This window comes from Vitis riparia, chromosome 6 (genome assembly GCF_004353265.1).
Source record: "Vitis riparia cultivar Riparia Gloire de Montpellier isolate 1030 chromosome 6, EGFV_Vit.rip_1.0, whole genome shotgun sequence".
In the NCBI taxonomy this organism is placed as follows: domain Eukaryota; kingdom Viridiplantae; phylum Streptophyta; class Magnoliopsida; order Vitales; family Vitaceae; genus Vitis; species Vitis riparia.
This window is the reverse complement of record NC_048436.1, coordinates 16990154-17006060: the sequence shown is the minus strand read 5'-3', so window position 1 is coordinate 17006060 and position 15907 is coordinate 16990154. Positions and strand designations below refer to the sequence as shown.

Genomic DNA, 15907 nt, shown 5'->3' with positions numbered 1-15907 from the left:
GCTAAAACTTTTATTTTATTCTACGAAAAGTCTTTATGAAAAACATTGTTGTGAGCGCTTCATTGGATGTCTAATCATCTAATTTCACTTGTTATGTATATTGAATTTTTCAAAATTTTGTAGATCTTATTTTCAAAATATTTCTAAAATTTTGCGATTATGTATATTTAGATATTGAATTAAAAAAGGGTTGGCTCACCTCAAAATATGTAATCATAACACATGTTGATTAAAGATCTTATTTTGAGTAATTTCATATGCTTATTTGATTTTCATTGATAGTTGTGAATGACTTTTGGAGAGAAAAAAAGGTCGTATATCGCATAATTAAAAAAAGCATAAAATCAAACTAATTTGTATGCTCAAGATTGGACCTGTACAGCAAGAAAATGGGCCCGAATCCATGGAATTAGGAGCGACCCTCTCTAGATCTTTCAACGGTTAAATGCTAGTTTAGGGCTATAGTTAGGCTCAAATATACTGGCCGAAGTCAGCCCAATCCATAATTTATCATGGGACGAACCCATATAGTGGATGGGCCCGAGTATATGTTGGAGACCAGCCCAAATTGAGAATGAGTTAATCATCGATTAAGGCCGCAAAGCCCAAGCCCATGATCATTCTTTCTTACTGTATACTGTCCAGCACAAGCGATTTGCATGTATGTATGTTCATTTGTGGGCTCTCTGATGGGCTGACAAGTTCTGCCCAGGTATTCTCTGTGTTCATTAGTGGGCTTATCAAAACTTAATTTCAATCCGAAGAGCCGAAGCCCAGGACCATACATGCTGCGTGGTCCGATATATGTGACCTGATTTGTACTGTGGGTTCCCTAGAGGCTAGACTGGGTTTTTCAATCGAGTGCTTACAAATTCTGGCCCACTAAGAGGAACGTCAGCCCAAGAATATGATTGAATGCCTGTCATAGTCCAAACCCAGAAACACACCTGTTGTATGGCCAACATATGTGATAGGGCTTCTCTGGTTTAAAGATGAGAAGGGTTTTTCCAATAAATAAATAAATATTAAAAAATAATATTTTATTCATTCCTCCTTAGGAAAAAACATTGAACTAATCATATTTATTTTTCCTTGGTTCTGGTCCTCTTCGTATCAAGTCAAAAAAAAAAAAAGGAATATTACTTTTAAATTATTTTTTTTTCCGTTCTTAACGAAGCACAAAATAAAAAGTCAAAAATTTATGTTTATTATTATTATTATGATTTCATTAGATAGTTTTCTGGTGAAATTACATGATTAATTTCTTGTCATCAACAAATCATATTCCCATACTCATCATTGAAAATAATCAGTCCAATATTTCCAGATTCCTTTCTCAAATTCTCACGACAGATCGAACTAATTTTCTCGTTTAAACTTTCACACCACTGGAAACCACGAATCCACACGTCACCAAACATTCGTGCGTCTTCCTTTTGATCCTCCGGTTCCTGATATTTTTAGTAGAAAAAAGGACACCTGCATGTGATGAAGAGCTAAGAATTGAAGTCAAAAGTGCTCAGTTTCTTCTTCTGCACGTACCTCCCTGGATTTAGCTTGGCCTGCGTGCCCTGAAGCTCAAGCCTCTCATTCAATTACTCCTTTGACTGTCACAAATGGGAAAGCATTAAAGGAAAGAGACAGCCCATCCGAACCATTCACCCACGTGTTCAATGTATCTGCATAGTGGTGACATGGGCATGGGCCTAAGCATCCTCATATTCTGATATTCCTCTTTTGAATTTTGGGAAAATCAAAGGTCAGGAAGAAAAGGTGTTGCGCCATCTTTTTGGTCGTGGCAGGTTGTAATTTAAAATTGTTTGGTTTGGTGCACTTTCCAGTAGAGTCCAAGTCAGAAAATTATAAGATAATGTTGGGTTGGTGATTGAATCGCGACCAATCATATTTTTTTGTTAGGAAGTATGAGACAAAATCATGTATCCTCAACCAATAACATACCTAAGTGGATCTGTTGGAAGACGATCAAGATAATCACATGGATCCACAAGCAAATCCCCTCTCACTTAAAATTAATTACACATGTGCTACGATTTTACCTCCGAACTGTAGGTGCACGCCAACAAGGATGGTTCGGATAACCTTTGAAATCTAGATTGTAATTCAACCTGTATAAAGGAATATCCGAATGAATTTTCTGTCATTCCCTTTTACGCTAAAGTTGAAGAGCGAAGTAAAATAAGGTTTTTTTTAAAAAAAAGTGGCAATATATCTTCTTTATGGTTAAAAAATGATTAAGGTGTCTTCATGATGTATTTGATTACGTTTAATTATATGTTACCATCTTTACTATTAATAATTATCAGTTCATAATGACTATTACGTATTTATGAGTCTTAAAAATTGACATTTTAACAATTGTGTCAATCAAAACACTTAATATCAATTAATATTTATCAAATAACATATTCAATATCTTATTGGTTTTATATTGTTTAATACCATTAATCCAAACAAACAAAGCTATTTGACATTGTACTATCCAATTATGAACACTTTAAGTGTTAATTATAAGTGTGTATTGATTGTAATTAAAGGGATTTTTAGCATAATTAGGGTTTGTGAGTGATCAAGGTTGGGTATAAATTAAATGTATTTTTTATAAAATAAAAAAGTAAAGTAGAGATTATCCTACGAGTTTGAATTTCCAACGTACCACGATTTCGTGTGTTAGCTTGTTGGGGGTGTGTGCTGCTGCGGGTGCGGGGGTGTGTAGCGGTGCGTGTATTGGCATGGGTATAAACTTCAATTTTCTATGATTTTGTATTTAACATTTCATTAAATTATTATTATTATTTTTTTTTGTAATCTTATGTTTGATATTTTATTAAATAAACATGTTAAATGATGGGTTTTTCTTTATTTACATTTTTAATTTTTTTCTTTTACATTAAAAATATATTATTTAAAGAAAAAATATATTTACAAAAAAACATCTAGATTTAGAGGTCAATTGGTATAGTTAGATTCAAAACAAAAATATTTGATTAATTTTTATTTTCTTTGCTATCTTATTTATCTGGCTACCAAATTACATTAAAAATAAATATTAAAATATCAATATATATATATATATATATATATATTCAAATTGTGGAATCAGAAAATCAGAAAATAGTCATTAAAAAACTACCATAAAAAATTGTTTTCAACAACCATTACAATACGGGCCCTCAAAATTTCACACAATTCAACGGCGTTATCTTATGCGGTCTCTTCCTTTATTATCTTTTCTTGGTTTGAGACATTAGAAAATTATGAAGACTTTCTTTCCTGCTATTTTTCTTTCCAGAACATTAAAAGAATAAAATAATAGAAAAGACAATTGAAATTATTGCCCCGTTTGACTGCTAAAAGGAGGAGTGAATCCTGCCTCCTCAGTTTGACCAAACCAATCTGGTTGACTACAAAGTTAAAAAAAGCAAAAACTGAGTTGATCGGTACCGTTTATTCAACTATTAGAAATGAACGCCGGTCCTATTTTCCAAAACTGTTTATAAAAAACATAAAAAAAAATTGTTTGAGAAAGGAAATATATTTTTATTTTTTGTGTTTTTTATATTCTTAAAAATCATTTTTTAAGAATAATAAAATGATGTTTTTATTATTTTTTCACCCATTCAAAGAATATATATTATTTTTCATATTTTATTTTCTTTTTATATTTTTTTAATTATTTTTTATGTTTACACAGATGAGTTTCATACGATGATCGTATTTATACCTGTAATTTTTTTTTCTTAAATTATTGAAATTAATATACTTATATATGATGACAAAATTATTATTTATTTAAAAAATTATAACTAATGTAAAAATTTTTAAATAGAATAATTTTTTTAATTTAAATGAATTATACATATAAAAATTATTTTTATATTTATAATATCAAGTTGATGAAATAAAATATTTTATTAATTAAAATAATAACTTTTAAATATGTTTTTTATTTTACTTATTTAAATTTATTTTTTTATTAACTCAATCAAACATGTTTTTTTTTTTAAAGAACAAAAACGTTTTTCAAATTTAATTTTTTTCTTCTAAAAACATAAAAAATTGTTATTAAAAACTGTTTTTAAGGAAAGTTTTCAAAATCAGCATCCAAACAAGCCGGAAGACTTCGTTGATAAGAGATCTCTTCTATCGCGGAAGGCTTGGCTTCCAAGCAACAGGGTATGGATGGTAATTACCTCATTGAAATGTACTCGTATCTTTTTCATCCACTGAATTTCTTAGGATTGCCAAAATTATTTTTGTCCTTTTCGGCCATCACACTATCACGGGCACTCCAAAGTCATCTAGGACAGGTGTCCACAGTTTGACTTCAACCCGCGTGGAAAATCCACGAGAACGCAAAGCAAAACATCATCGTCCTTTCACACTGTGTGATTACGTGGACGGCTGGTCAGATTCGTAATTTCCAACAATCCATTTGGCAATTCTGGGCACTTGTTCAGTGGGCTAGGATTCTCTACATCTCAGCACATCATAGAAAAAAAGTCATTGGTTTAGCGTACCAAATGATTTGAGATCATTTATTAAATATTCAATAAATGATGAAGTATAATAATTACAAAGGAAAAAGATTCTTCGTTTGATCATCTTTCTTACCTAATACTCAATAGAAAAACTATAAGCTATAGTTCTTATTTTGACAAAGAGTGAAAGCTAAAAGAAAAAAATAATGTAGATGGAGGAAATCCTAATTTTTATTTAAAAATTTGTAAGTAAAAAATTATTAAAATATATATATAAGTGAGGGAATGCACATGACCCAGTATTGGGAAAAGGTACACCACACACTGTTGGATAAGGGTTTGACCGGGCACAAAAGGAGCGAACGTGCTGCCCAAGAAATGGAAAGTTCCATATCCTCGATAAAAAACCTGTCACAAAAGAAGGCTTTTTTTATTTTTTTGTCAACGTGGCGCTAGGTTACTGGAGAGTTGAATTGGAGGCCAGTAAACGTGAAGCAGCGAAATGGGACGAGAATATTCAGAAACTAATGGCTGGTGGGGAGAGGCGGCGACTCAAGGGAGGAGATTCGGTTGGATGAGGCAGCGAATTGCGGGAGGGAGTGACCGGTTATAGCCGGTGGACCTTGGTACTGGGGCAGCGCCTCGTCCGACGATTTCCTGGAGGCTTCGTGGATGAGCAGCCCCCCTTCCTTCTTCCCTCCTTTATAAAGCCGATTGTGCCGTCCGCTATCTTCTTCAAGTCAGAGTGCCTTCTCTATCCTCCTCGAGTGATCAGGTTAGCCACTCCCTCTTCTTTTCATCGCTCTAGAAATTTATGTATTTCTAGGGTTGTCGAAGAACTTGGATTCTGCTTTGCCAGATTTTTAACATGAATATGCCCAAATTTTAGTTTTTTTCCCCCTCCTATTTAGTTGGTTCTATAGATTTTTATTTTTATGTGGTCTGGGTTAATAGGTTCTGAAATCTAGATTAGCGGTTGAAAGATAGTTGTTTAGTGAGACTTGATTTATTAGGGTTAGGATTTCAGCTATGGATTCCCGTTTGGGTGGATTTGTTGATTCGATTAACGATTTCGAACTGAATGGTCAGGCCTTTTTGATCGATTCAGATCAGTTTCCATTTTGAGAATGGATTCAAATTCGATTCTCACTCGCCTCTAGATTTTAACTTCTTGGATCGTCCTGTTCTTCCTCCTGATATGAACCTGGGTGCGTTTGCTCCATCTTCGAGCTTGAGCCCAGATGGAGATTCTTCCGATGAAGGTGAATCTTCTGATAGTTTTCTCAAGTACGTAAGCCAGGTGCTTATGGAAGAGAATCTGGAGGACAAAGCTTGTATGTTCCATGACCCGCTGGCGCTACAAGCTGCTGAGAGGTCGTTTTACGAGGTTCTTGGTGGGCAAAATCCTCCTTCCCGGAATCAAACCCATCAAATTGTTGACAGTCCTGATGATAATGCCTGGAGTAGTTTCAGTGATTATAGTAGTTATAGCAGTCCTAGTAATGGCTCTAGCAATTCGGTGAACCATCAGTGGATTGCTGATCCTGGCAATTCCACGAACCATCAGTTGGTCGTTGATCCTGGTGATCTTAACTACAAATCCTCTTTCTTACTGAACCCTCTACCTGAAAACTATGTTTTCAGCTCGACTATAGGATCTGGCTCACAGGCCTCCGCAAACTCTTTTGATAGTTTCAGTAAGACTGGTAATGAGGCACCAAGCCCAGTCTTGGTTCCAAATATTTTTAGTGATAGCGAATCGGTGTTGCAGTTTAAGAGAGGAGTAGAGGAAGCTAGTAAATTCCTTCCTAAGGCTACTAATCTTGTTATTGATCTGGAGAATGGCACATTGCCCCCACAATCAAAGGTGGAGACTCAAAGGGTGGTCGTGAAGACAGAGAAGGATGAGAGGGAGAATTCACCTAAATGGTTGAGGGGACGAAAGAATCTTCACAGAGAAGATCATGAATTAGAAGAAAGGAGTAGAAAGCAGTCAGCAGTTCATCTGGAAGAAGACGAAGATGAGCTATCAGAGATGTTTGATAGGGTATTGCTATGTTCTGATCCTAAAGCAGAGCGTTCTTACTACTGTACTGGGGGAGAAGACTGCAATAGCTTGCAGCAGTCTGGACATCCACAGTCTAATGCTGAAAAGACACGCACTAAGAAGTCATCTAAGGAAGTGGTGGATTTGAGAACTCTGTTGATTCACTGTGCACAAGTTGTCTCTACCTATGATCTCAGGACTGCAAATGAACTACTAAAGCAGATTAGGCAGCACTCTTCCCCTTTTGGCGATGGATCGCAGAGGTTGGCTCATTTCTTTGCTGAAGGCCTGGAAGCACGCTTGGCAGGCACTGGGACAGAGATTTATACTGTCCTAGCTTCCAAGAAGGTGTCAGCTACTGCTATGTTGAAAGCTTACGAACTTTTCCTTGCAGCCTGCCCATACAAGAGGATCTCTATTTTCTTTGCGAACCATATGATTTTGCGTTTAGCTGAGAAAGCAAAAGTGCTTCATATTATAGATTTTGGTATCTTATACGGCTTCCAATGGCCCGGCCTCATCCAACGTCTCTCAGCAAGACCTGGAGGGCCTCCCAAGCTTCGAATTACAGGAATAGAGCTTCCCCAACCGGGTTTCCGGCCAGCAGAAAGAGTTGAGGAGACAGGGCGTCGACTGGCAAGGTATTGTGAACGATTCAATGTTCCATTTGAGTACAATGCCATAGCAAAGAAGTGGGAAACTATCCAAATTGGGGATCTCAAGGTTGACAGCAATGAGGTAATTGCTGTGAACAGCATGTTCCGGTTTAAGAATTTACTTGATGAGACAATTGTGGTGGACAGCCCAAGGAATGCGGTTTTGGGCTTAATCAGGAAAATTAATCCTCATATTTTCATCCATTCCATCACTAATGGTTCGTATAATGCACCATTTTTTGTCACACGGTTCCGGGAAGCACTGTTTCACTTCTCTGCAGTGTTTGATGCGTTGGGTAACAACATAGCCAGTGAAAATGAGCACAGGTTGATGTATGAGAAAGAATTCCTGGGGCAGGAGGTGATGAACGTCATAGCATGTGAGGGTTCTGAAAGGGTTGAGAGGCCTGAGACATACAGGCAGTGGCAGGTTCGGAACCTGAATGCTGGGTTCAGACAGCTCCCATTAAATCAGGAGCTCACAAAGAAATTGAAGACCAAGGTTAAGTTGGGTTACCACAAGGATTTTTTGGTGGATGAAGATGGGAATTGGCTGCTGCAGGGTTGGAAGGGACGAGTTCTCTTCGCTTCCTCCTGTTGGATACCCGCGTAGGAGGCCAGAAATCAGTCTTCTGGAAGTGTAGTAGTGTTAGTTAAGCGTCCAGTATGTGCAAGGGTGATCTGCGGTACTGCCTTCTTTGGCGTTTTAGATCTCTCTCCTACGCACATTCGTGTGTACATCCATTTGGTCTTATTGTAGCATTTTTAAGTTATAAGCTTGATCCTATTAGCGCCTTAAGTGTGCTGGGAGTTGACTGAAATTTTGTATGATACGACTTTGTTGTAATGCTTAGGAAGAGTTGGAGTTGGTCCTCTTTAGGACTACTCATTTAATGCTTCCATGAAAATCCGTTGGAAACTAAAATATTAACCAATTTTTTTTTATTTGAATTAGTTTCTAAAATTTTATTTTGAAAATGAATTATATTTTAGAATAATGTGAAAAACAATTAAAAAATATATATATATATATATAATCTTTGGAAATTGTTGAATGCCTTTATTAGAATAAATGAGATAAAATTCTTTTCTAGTTAAGTTTCCAAACAAAATTATTAAATTTCTTTTAATATGGATTTTCTGTCCCACACGTGCGATTGAGTTGAGGGAGTGTTGACCTTGCTCGTGCTCCTTAAGCATAGGTCCCTTTCCTTTTTTGCCTTATACACCTAATCCCATGCCCCATGTTTACTATTTTTGTCATCCTTGTTCCCCACATAAATCTGTTTTTGTGATGGGAGTGGGAATCAATCAAATGGGCAGGCTTCATGTTTTTGTTTTTCAAATAAAAAAATTGGTAGTAACTTTTATTTAGTTACACAAACTCTTAGTTATTTATATTGAAAAAGGATTGATTTTTAAAAATTATTTAAAAAATTAAAGTTTTAAAAGTAATTCTTAAAATATAAGATAAATTTAATGACTTTGAAAACAAAAGATAATAAGCGTATCTAATTGGACACTTAGATTTTTTTTTTTTCTTTTTTTTTCATTTCATTATTTATATGGTAATGGTTGATATTGAGGCTAATCAAAGTTTGACACAATTTATTAATATAACTATAACTTAATGTGTTTTTTGCGGGTTTAGATGGAGTATTATTATGTTTGAGTCAAATTCATGACCTATTTAATTAACAAATAGTGTTTTTAGTAAGCTTGTTTTATACCAAATTTGATTAGATTGACCAATTAAATAATTGTTCTAATTGACATGATTATAATCACAACTTATTTAAATAGTATTTAATTAATTTAAATTGTGATTTTAAATAAATTGAGTATAAATTTATCAGATTTCAAGATTAATCATATTATTTCAAATAAGACTTAATTTGAATTTATTATTAGATAGAACTCAGATTATTAAATTTTGCTATCTTAAAATTTAAAAATTTTAAAAATGATTTTTAAAAGCATAAGATAAACCTAAACTTTTTGTATAAAATATTCTACTTTTATAGATAAGTTTATTTTTTTAAAAAAAAAACAATAAGGATATCTAATTAGACACTTAAAAGTCTTTTTTTTTTTTTTTTAATTTCTATTCCCTTTGGCTATTTCATTCAACCATTCATATGGTAATTGTTCATATTGAGGTTACACAAAGTTTGATACAATTTATTAATTTGACTATGATTTAACATGTTTTTTGTGGGTTAAAATTAAATATAATTATATTTGAGTCAAATTCATGATTGTTTAATGAACAAATTGTTTTTTCAATAAATCTACATCACACAAATTTGTTCTGATTGACATAATTACAATTAGAACTTATTTAAATTATATTTGATTCATTTACAATTTGATTTTAATTAAATTAAGTATGAATATATCAAATTGAATCAAATAAGACATAACTTAAACTTATTATTAAATAAAATTTGATTATTTAATGAGTTACATAATGTATTACTTATTTAATCATTAGCAGATATTTGAATTCATACTTTTAATCCGGTTATCATTTGTATAGTATTTGGACTAACCCAACGCAATAAGCCAACCACTAGGGCAAGTTTACCCCTTGATATATAAATTGCACCAAATATATATAAACTCACATTCATCATATAAACATAAATTTAAAAAAATGATCTAAATAAAAAATTAATTATAATTATTTTATAATTAAATGAATTTTTTTCATCTATTTGAATACCGAAAATATAAAAATTATCGTGATAATTTTATTCATAGTGTTTTTAATATCATTAATATATTAATTAAGTATTAAAAACTATACATATATCATTATTTATTTTATATCATTTAATACAATTAAATTAAATGAATTATAATTTTAATATTAATATATTTTAAAAATTTTCAAATATCACAATATCATTATCGAATAATATTTGATATAATTTAATAATAAATATATACTTATAAAATTCATATTTTTTTTATTAGCACATACAATATTATTATCAAATATGATAAATTATATTATACGTATATAATTTATTGAATAAAACAATTTTAAAATATCTACTATATTTCTAATTTTATTTTTAAGTTTTTTTCTTATGTTTATATATATTTATCAATTTTAGGTTCATCGATATTTTATGTCAAAATATCCGTCGATATATTTCCGTTATATCTGTAAAATGAAAGTACTAATATATCCATAATTACCGATATTTTCATTTTTACCTTTGAGCGAAACAGATGCGTAAACACATTGTTAATTGTGTACACCTGTTCTCAAAACTTTAACCTAGTAACTAAAGCAAAGATCATTAGTCAAATTTCTAAAAATGTTAGGAACACTATGATTAAAAATTGTATTCGGTATTCGGTCCAAGTGGTAGCAAAAGGTTGATCTTCCATGATGAATTTAATCCAAGTGCCATGAACCCGATCTAATTTAGTAGATGAAATAAAATCATTGTATTCATCATATATTTTTATCATGCTTCTATTTTGACTTTTATGTTCGAGACATTAATACTATAGCTTATACATGTAATGGATTATTATCATTGAAAAGTAAAAATTAAATGATGATAGAAACAAAAGCCCAAAAAAGACATTATTGAAATTATGAAAAACGTGACTCATGAATTTGTGATTTTGTTGACCCGATTAGAAAGTTATCGAAGGAAAGATGATTTTTCGTTTGAATTTTTTCCCACCTATTAGAAAAATGTTCTTAGTTTGACGAAAGAGTGGAGGTAAAAATTATGTAATGTCTAATATGGAGGTTGAGATGGTCAGCAGCATAATGGCTTGATTTTACCATACCTGGAAAATTGGAAATGTCAATTATATTTTTGAAATATAATAAGTAAGAATATTATTGAAGTGGAGCCGGAGGACGAACAAGGCCCAGCATTAGGAGAAGGTAGACCACGTACAACGGTGGATAACGGTTTGACCGGAGAAGGTTGAAGCCACCGTGCCGACGTCACCCAATAAATGGAAAGTTCCACACTTGAGTTAAAAAAAGCTGTCAGAAAAGACCGCAATTTTTTTTAACCAACGTGGCACTAGGTTACTGGATAGTTAGGCGAGTAGAGGTGCGGCAGGGGAAGGAGTCTATAGTATTCACAGGTCAAAAGCCAACGGGAGTAGAGGTGGCGAGGAGAGTCACTTGTTGGACGGAAGGACCGGTTATAGCCGGTGGAGCTTGGCATTGTGGCAGTGCCACGTCCGATGCCTTCACAGAAGCTTCGAGGATTAGCATCCCCTCTTTCCTATCCTCTCCTTTATATGAAGTCGATCGCACCGTCCAGTCTGGTCTCAACCCTCCTGTTCAGTTTGTTTTCCCTCTACTCCCCTCTAGGGATTGGGTTCCAAACTCTCTCTTCTCTCCTTTGCTCTACAAATTCATGTATTTTCAGGGTTCTTGAACTTGAATTTTGCTTCACTTCTCTGTAGCGCCCGTATTGGTAACTTCTTTTCGATACGAGTATGTCCAAATTTAAATTTTTTTTCCTTTCCATTTTTGTTGTTGTATCAATGATTTTTTTTATTCTTATGTGATTTGGGTTTCTGTAAATTACAGTTGATCTCTAAATAGGAACTGAAATCTAAATTAGGGTTGAGAGTTAGTTGTTTAGTGGGAATTGATTTTTTAGGGTTCAGATTTCGGCTATGGATCCACGTTTGAGGGGATTTGTTGATGCGATGAATGGTATCGAATTCAATGGTCAAGCCTTTTTGACTGGTTCAGATCAGTATCCAAATTTTGAAAATGGATTCACATTTGATGCTCACTCGCCTCTAGATCTTAACTTCTTAGATCATCCTTTTCTTCCTCCTGATGTGAACCTGGGTGTGTTTGCTCAATCTTCGAGCTTGAGCCCAGATGGAGATTCTTCCGATGACGGTGACTCTTCTGATAGTTTTCTCAAGTACGTAAGCCAGGTGCTTATGGAAGAGAATCTGGAGGATAAAGCCTGTATGTTCCACGATCCGCTGGCGGTACAAGCTGCTGAGAAGTCGTTTTACGACGTTCTTGGTGGGCAAAATCCTACCTTCCGGAGTGAGCCCCCTGTTCATGTTGACCAAGTTGTTGACAGCCCGGATGATAGCGTTTCGGGCAGTAGCAGTGACTATGGTAGTTATAGCAGTCGTATCAATGGTACTAGTAATCTTCAGTGGAGTGCTGATGCTCACAATTCTGCGAACCATCAGTGGGTTGTTGATCCCGGTGATCGTAACTACAAATCCTCTTTCCTACAAAACCCTCTTCCTGAAAATTATGTTTTTGGGTCTGCTTTAGGATCAGCTTCGCCGTCTTCTGTCACCTCTTCTGATAGCTTCAGTAACATCGGTAATGGAGTTGTTGACTCTTCACCAAAAACAGTCTTGGTTCCAAATATTTTTAGTGATAGTGAGTCGATCTTGCAGTTCAAGAGAGGGGTAGAGGAAGCTAGTAAATTCCTTCCTAAGGCTACTAATCTTGTTATTGATCTGGGGAATGGCACATTGCCTCCACAATCAAAGGTGGAGACTCAAAGGGTGGTTGTGAAGACAGAGAAGGATGAGAGGGAGAATTCACCTAAATGGTTAAGGAGAAGAAAGAATCTTCACAGGGCTGATATCGAATTAGAAGAAGGAAGGAGAAGCAAGCTGTCAGCCGTTGATTTGGAAGAAGACGATGATGAGCTATCGGAGATGTTTGATAAGGTGTTGCTATGTTCTGATGATAAAGCAGAGCCTTCTTACTATTGTACTGGTGATGAAGACTTGCATAATGGAATTTGCAATACCTGGCAGGTGTATGGAAGTGCACACTCTAATGGTGAAAAGACACGCATTAGAAAGCAGTCCAGTGGGAAGGAGGTTGTGGATTTTGGGACTCTGTTGATTCAGTGTGCACAAGCCGTCTCTGCTGATGATCACCGGACTGCTAATGAACTATTAAAGCAGATTAGGCAGCACTCATCCCCTTTTGGTGATGGTTATCAGAGGTTAGCTCATTGCTTTGCTGATGGCTTGGAAGCACGCTTGGCAGGCACTGGGACAGAGATTTATACTGTCCTAGCTTCCAAGAAGGTGTCAGCGGCTGCTATGTTGAAAGCTTATGAACTTTTTCTTGCAGCCTGCCCATTCAAGAAGATCTCTGCTTTTTTTGCAAACCATATGATTTTACGTCTAGCTGAGAAAGCAACAGTGATTCATATCATCGATTTTGGTATCCTATATGGTTTTCAATGGCCCATCTTCATTCAACGACTCTCAGCCAGACCTGGAGGGCCTCCCAAGCTTCGAATTACAGGAATAGAGCTTCCCCAACCGGGCTTCCGGCCAGCAGAAAGAGTTGAGGAGACAGGGCGTCGACTGGCAAAATATTGTGAACGATTCAATGTTCCATTTGAGTACAATGCCATAGCACAGAAGTGGGAAACTATCCGAATTGAGGATCTTAAGATTGACAGGAATGAGGCGATTGCTGTGAACTGTCTCTTCCGGTCTAAGAACTTACTTGATGAGACAATTGTGGTGGACAGCCCAAGGAATGCTGTTTTGGGCTTAATCAGGAAAATCAACCCTCAGATTTTTGTCCATTCTATTATTAATGGTTCCTACAATGCCCCGTTTTTTGTCACACGGTTCCGGGAAGCACTGTTTCACTTCTCTGCAGTGTTTGACGTTTTGGATAATAACGCACCCCGTGAAAATGAACAGAGGTTGATGTTTGAGAAAGAATTCTGCGGGCGGGAGGTGATGAATGTGATCGCATGTGAAGGATCCCAGAGGGTCGAGAGGCCGGAGACATACAAGCAGTGGCACGTTCGGACTCTGAAAGCTGGGTTCAGGCAGCTCAAGCTAGATCAGCAGCTCGCAAAGAAATTGAAGACCAAGGTGAAAGTGGGCCATCATAAGGATTTTTTGGTTGATAAAGATGGGGATTGGCTGCTGCAGGGTTGGAAGGGCCGAGTTCTCTATGCTTCCTCCTGTTGGATTCCCGCGTAAGAGTCCAGAACTGGACAATCCTGGGGCTCCATTTTCTTGTGCGCGTGCTCTGACTTCTTATCGTCTTTTCAGATGTAAGCTTTGTCCCATTAGGGTCTTTAATTTAATTTATATTCAAACTATGAAGGTAATTGATTGAAATTTTGTATGATAGCAGTTTGGCCTAATGCATGTGAATTTTTGTACCACGGTATCTTCCTACAGAATAAATTGAAAATAGCGTAAATACTTTTTCTACATTTGAGTTTTTGGAATAATTTTATTTTTAAAATAATTGAAAATTACTTCCAAAGGTCATTTTTTGAGCACTTTATTATTATTCCATATGCATGATTTGCTTATTTTTTTGAAAGTAATGGAAGTGGGATCATTAAAATCAAATATGAATATATTTTTTATTTTGTATTGTTTTTATTCAAATTTTTAGATATCTGGTTTAAAAAGATAATAATTGTTAAAATGATTAAAATTTAAAGGGTGTTTGTTTTTTTTTTGGTTTTTTTTTAAATCAATTTATTTTCAGAATTTACTTTATTTGTTCAACCATTTATCTAATTACGATCCAAATTTTTTTATGTTTGAGCAGAGATATTTGTTGATTTTGAGTTTCAATTGTCTCTACATGAAGGCGGTGTTGCTTGCACTAATACGTAGTCCGATTGTTACAGCATCTTATAATATAGTGAGGACATCGAGATTCGTTTAATAATTGCTTTTAAACAACGCCTATTAATCAAAGTGTCATTAAAGGGCCAAAAAACAGCATCTTAGACGAGACAGGTGCATGAACACATTGTTGATTTCGAACAGGTGTCCACAAAACTTCAAACCAGTGACTGAAGCAGAGACCTTTAGTCAAATTTCTGGAAATATTTTATTAAAATAGTACAAGGTATGAGGTAAAAGTGGTACAAAAAGGTTCATGTTCCATGATGAATCCAATCTAAGTGCCATGAATCTAATTAATTATGGAAAATCGCTAACATTATTGATACCCCTTTTAACTATTGAAAATTTGAAAGGGCGGTGGTCCACCTTAAATTTTCCTCACCAGCAGCCACAACAACCACCTCAGGAGGTATTCATTAATCCATGTCTTTCTCAATGTCCCAAAATTCTACACATTCCCTTAATCATTATTACAAGATAGTTTTTAAAATATGGTTCATTGTGATCAATTATATTTGACCCGTTTTTAATTATATAAATGTATTTCCCTTATTTAATGTGATATCTCCCAAAATGCCTTATACAAACACAATGTCTTTATCTTGTGATGAACAAGAGAATTGAATAAATAAAAGGTCATATCGAGATAAAAAACCTAACCACTTATTCTCAAGATATTATTTATTCTAAGTGTAATGAAAACATAATTTTAAAATATGTTTATATAATCAAAAGGAATTCATATATATATATATATATTGTTAACGTCATAAATTTTTTCTTTTATTTGATATAAGATATTATAAATCTATAGTGCCAATACTAAGTGGTTGATAAAAAAAATATTAATTTATTTTTGTATTCATTAATACACAATGTTCCGTACGAAAAACTGCTTAATGACAAACCTTTCACCATAAATTATTAGTTCGTTCAATCCATGCAAATGATTGTTATTAAAAAATTCAATTGTGAACATAAAAAATTATTATTTAGGGTAAAGGTTATTTGCGGTGATAAAATATATACATTAATTATAT

The 15907-nt window shown here is 34.5% G+C and overlaps 2 protein-coding genes across 2 annotated transcripts; both read left to right on the top strand.

Annotated features, from left to right (window-relative positions):
• Window positions 1–5059: 5059 nt before the first annotated feature.
• On the top strand, window positions 5060–8147 carry LOC117916837 (scarecrow-like protein 14). The gene has a single exon (XM_034833029.1). The coding sequence runs from the start codon at window positions 5698–5700 to the stop codon at window positions 7813–7815; it is 2118 nt and encodes a 705-aa protein (XP_034688920.1). The 5' UTR covers window positions 5060–5697; the 3' UTR covers window positions 7816–8147.
• Window positions 8148–11406: 3259 nt separating this feature from the next.
• LOC117916836 (scarecrow-like protein 33) lies at window positions 11407–14435 on the top strand. Its single transcript, XM_034833028.1, has one exon. The coding sequence runs from the start codon at window positions 11871–11873 to the stop codon at window positions 14196–14198; it is 2328 nt and encodes a 775-aa protein (XP_034688919.1). The 5' UTR covers window positions 11407–11870; the 3' UTR covers window positions 14199–14435.
• Window positions 14436–15907: the final 1472 nt, after the last annotated feature.

Coding starts and splice junctions, on each gene's coding strand:
- LOC117916837 (XM_034833029.1), top strand. CDS start 5,698: ATGAACCTGGGTGCGTTTGCTCCATCTTCGAGCTTGAGCCCAGATGGA.
- LOC117916836 (XM_034833028.1), top strand. CDS start 11,871: ATGGATCCACGTTTGAGGGGATTTGTTGATGCGATGAATGGTATCGAA.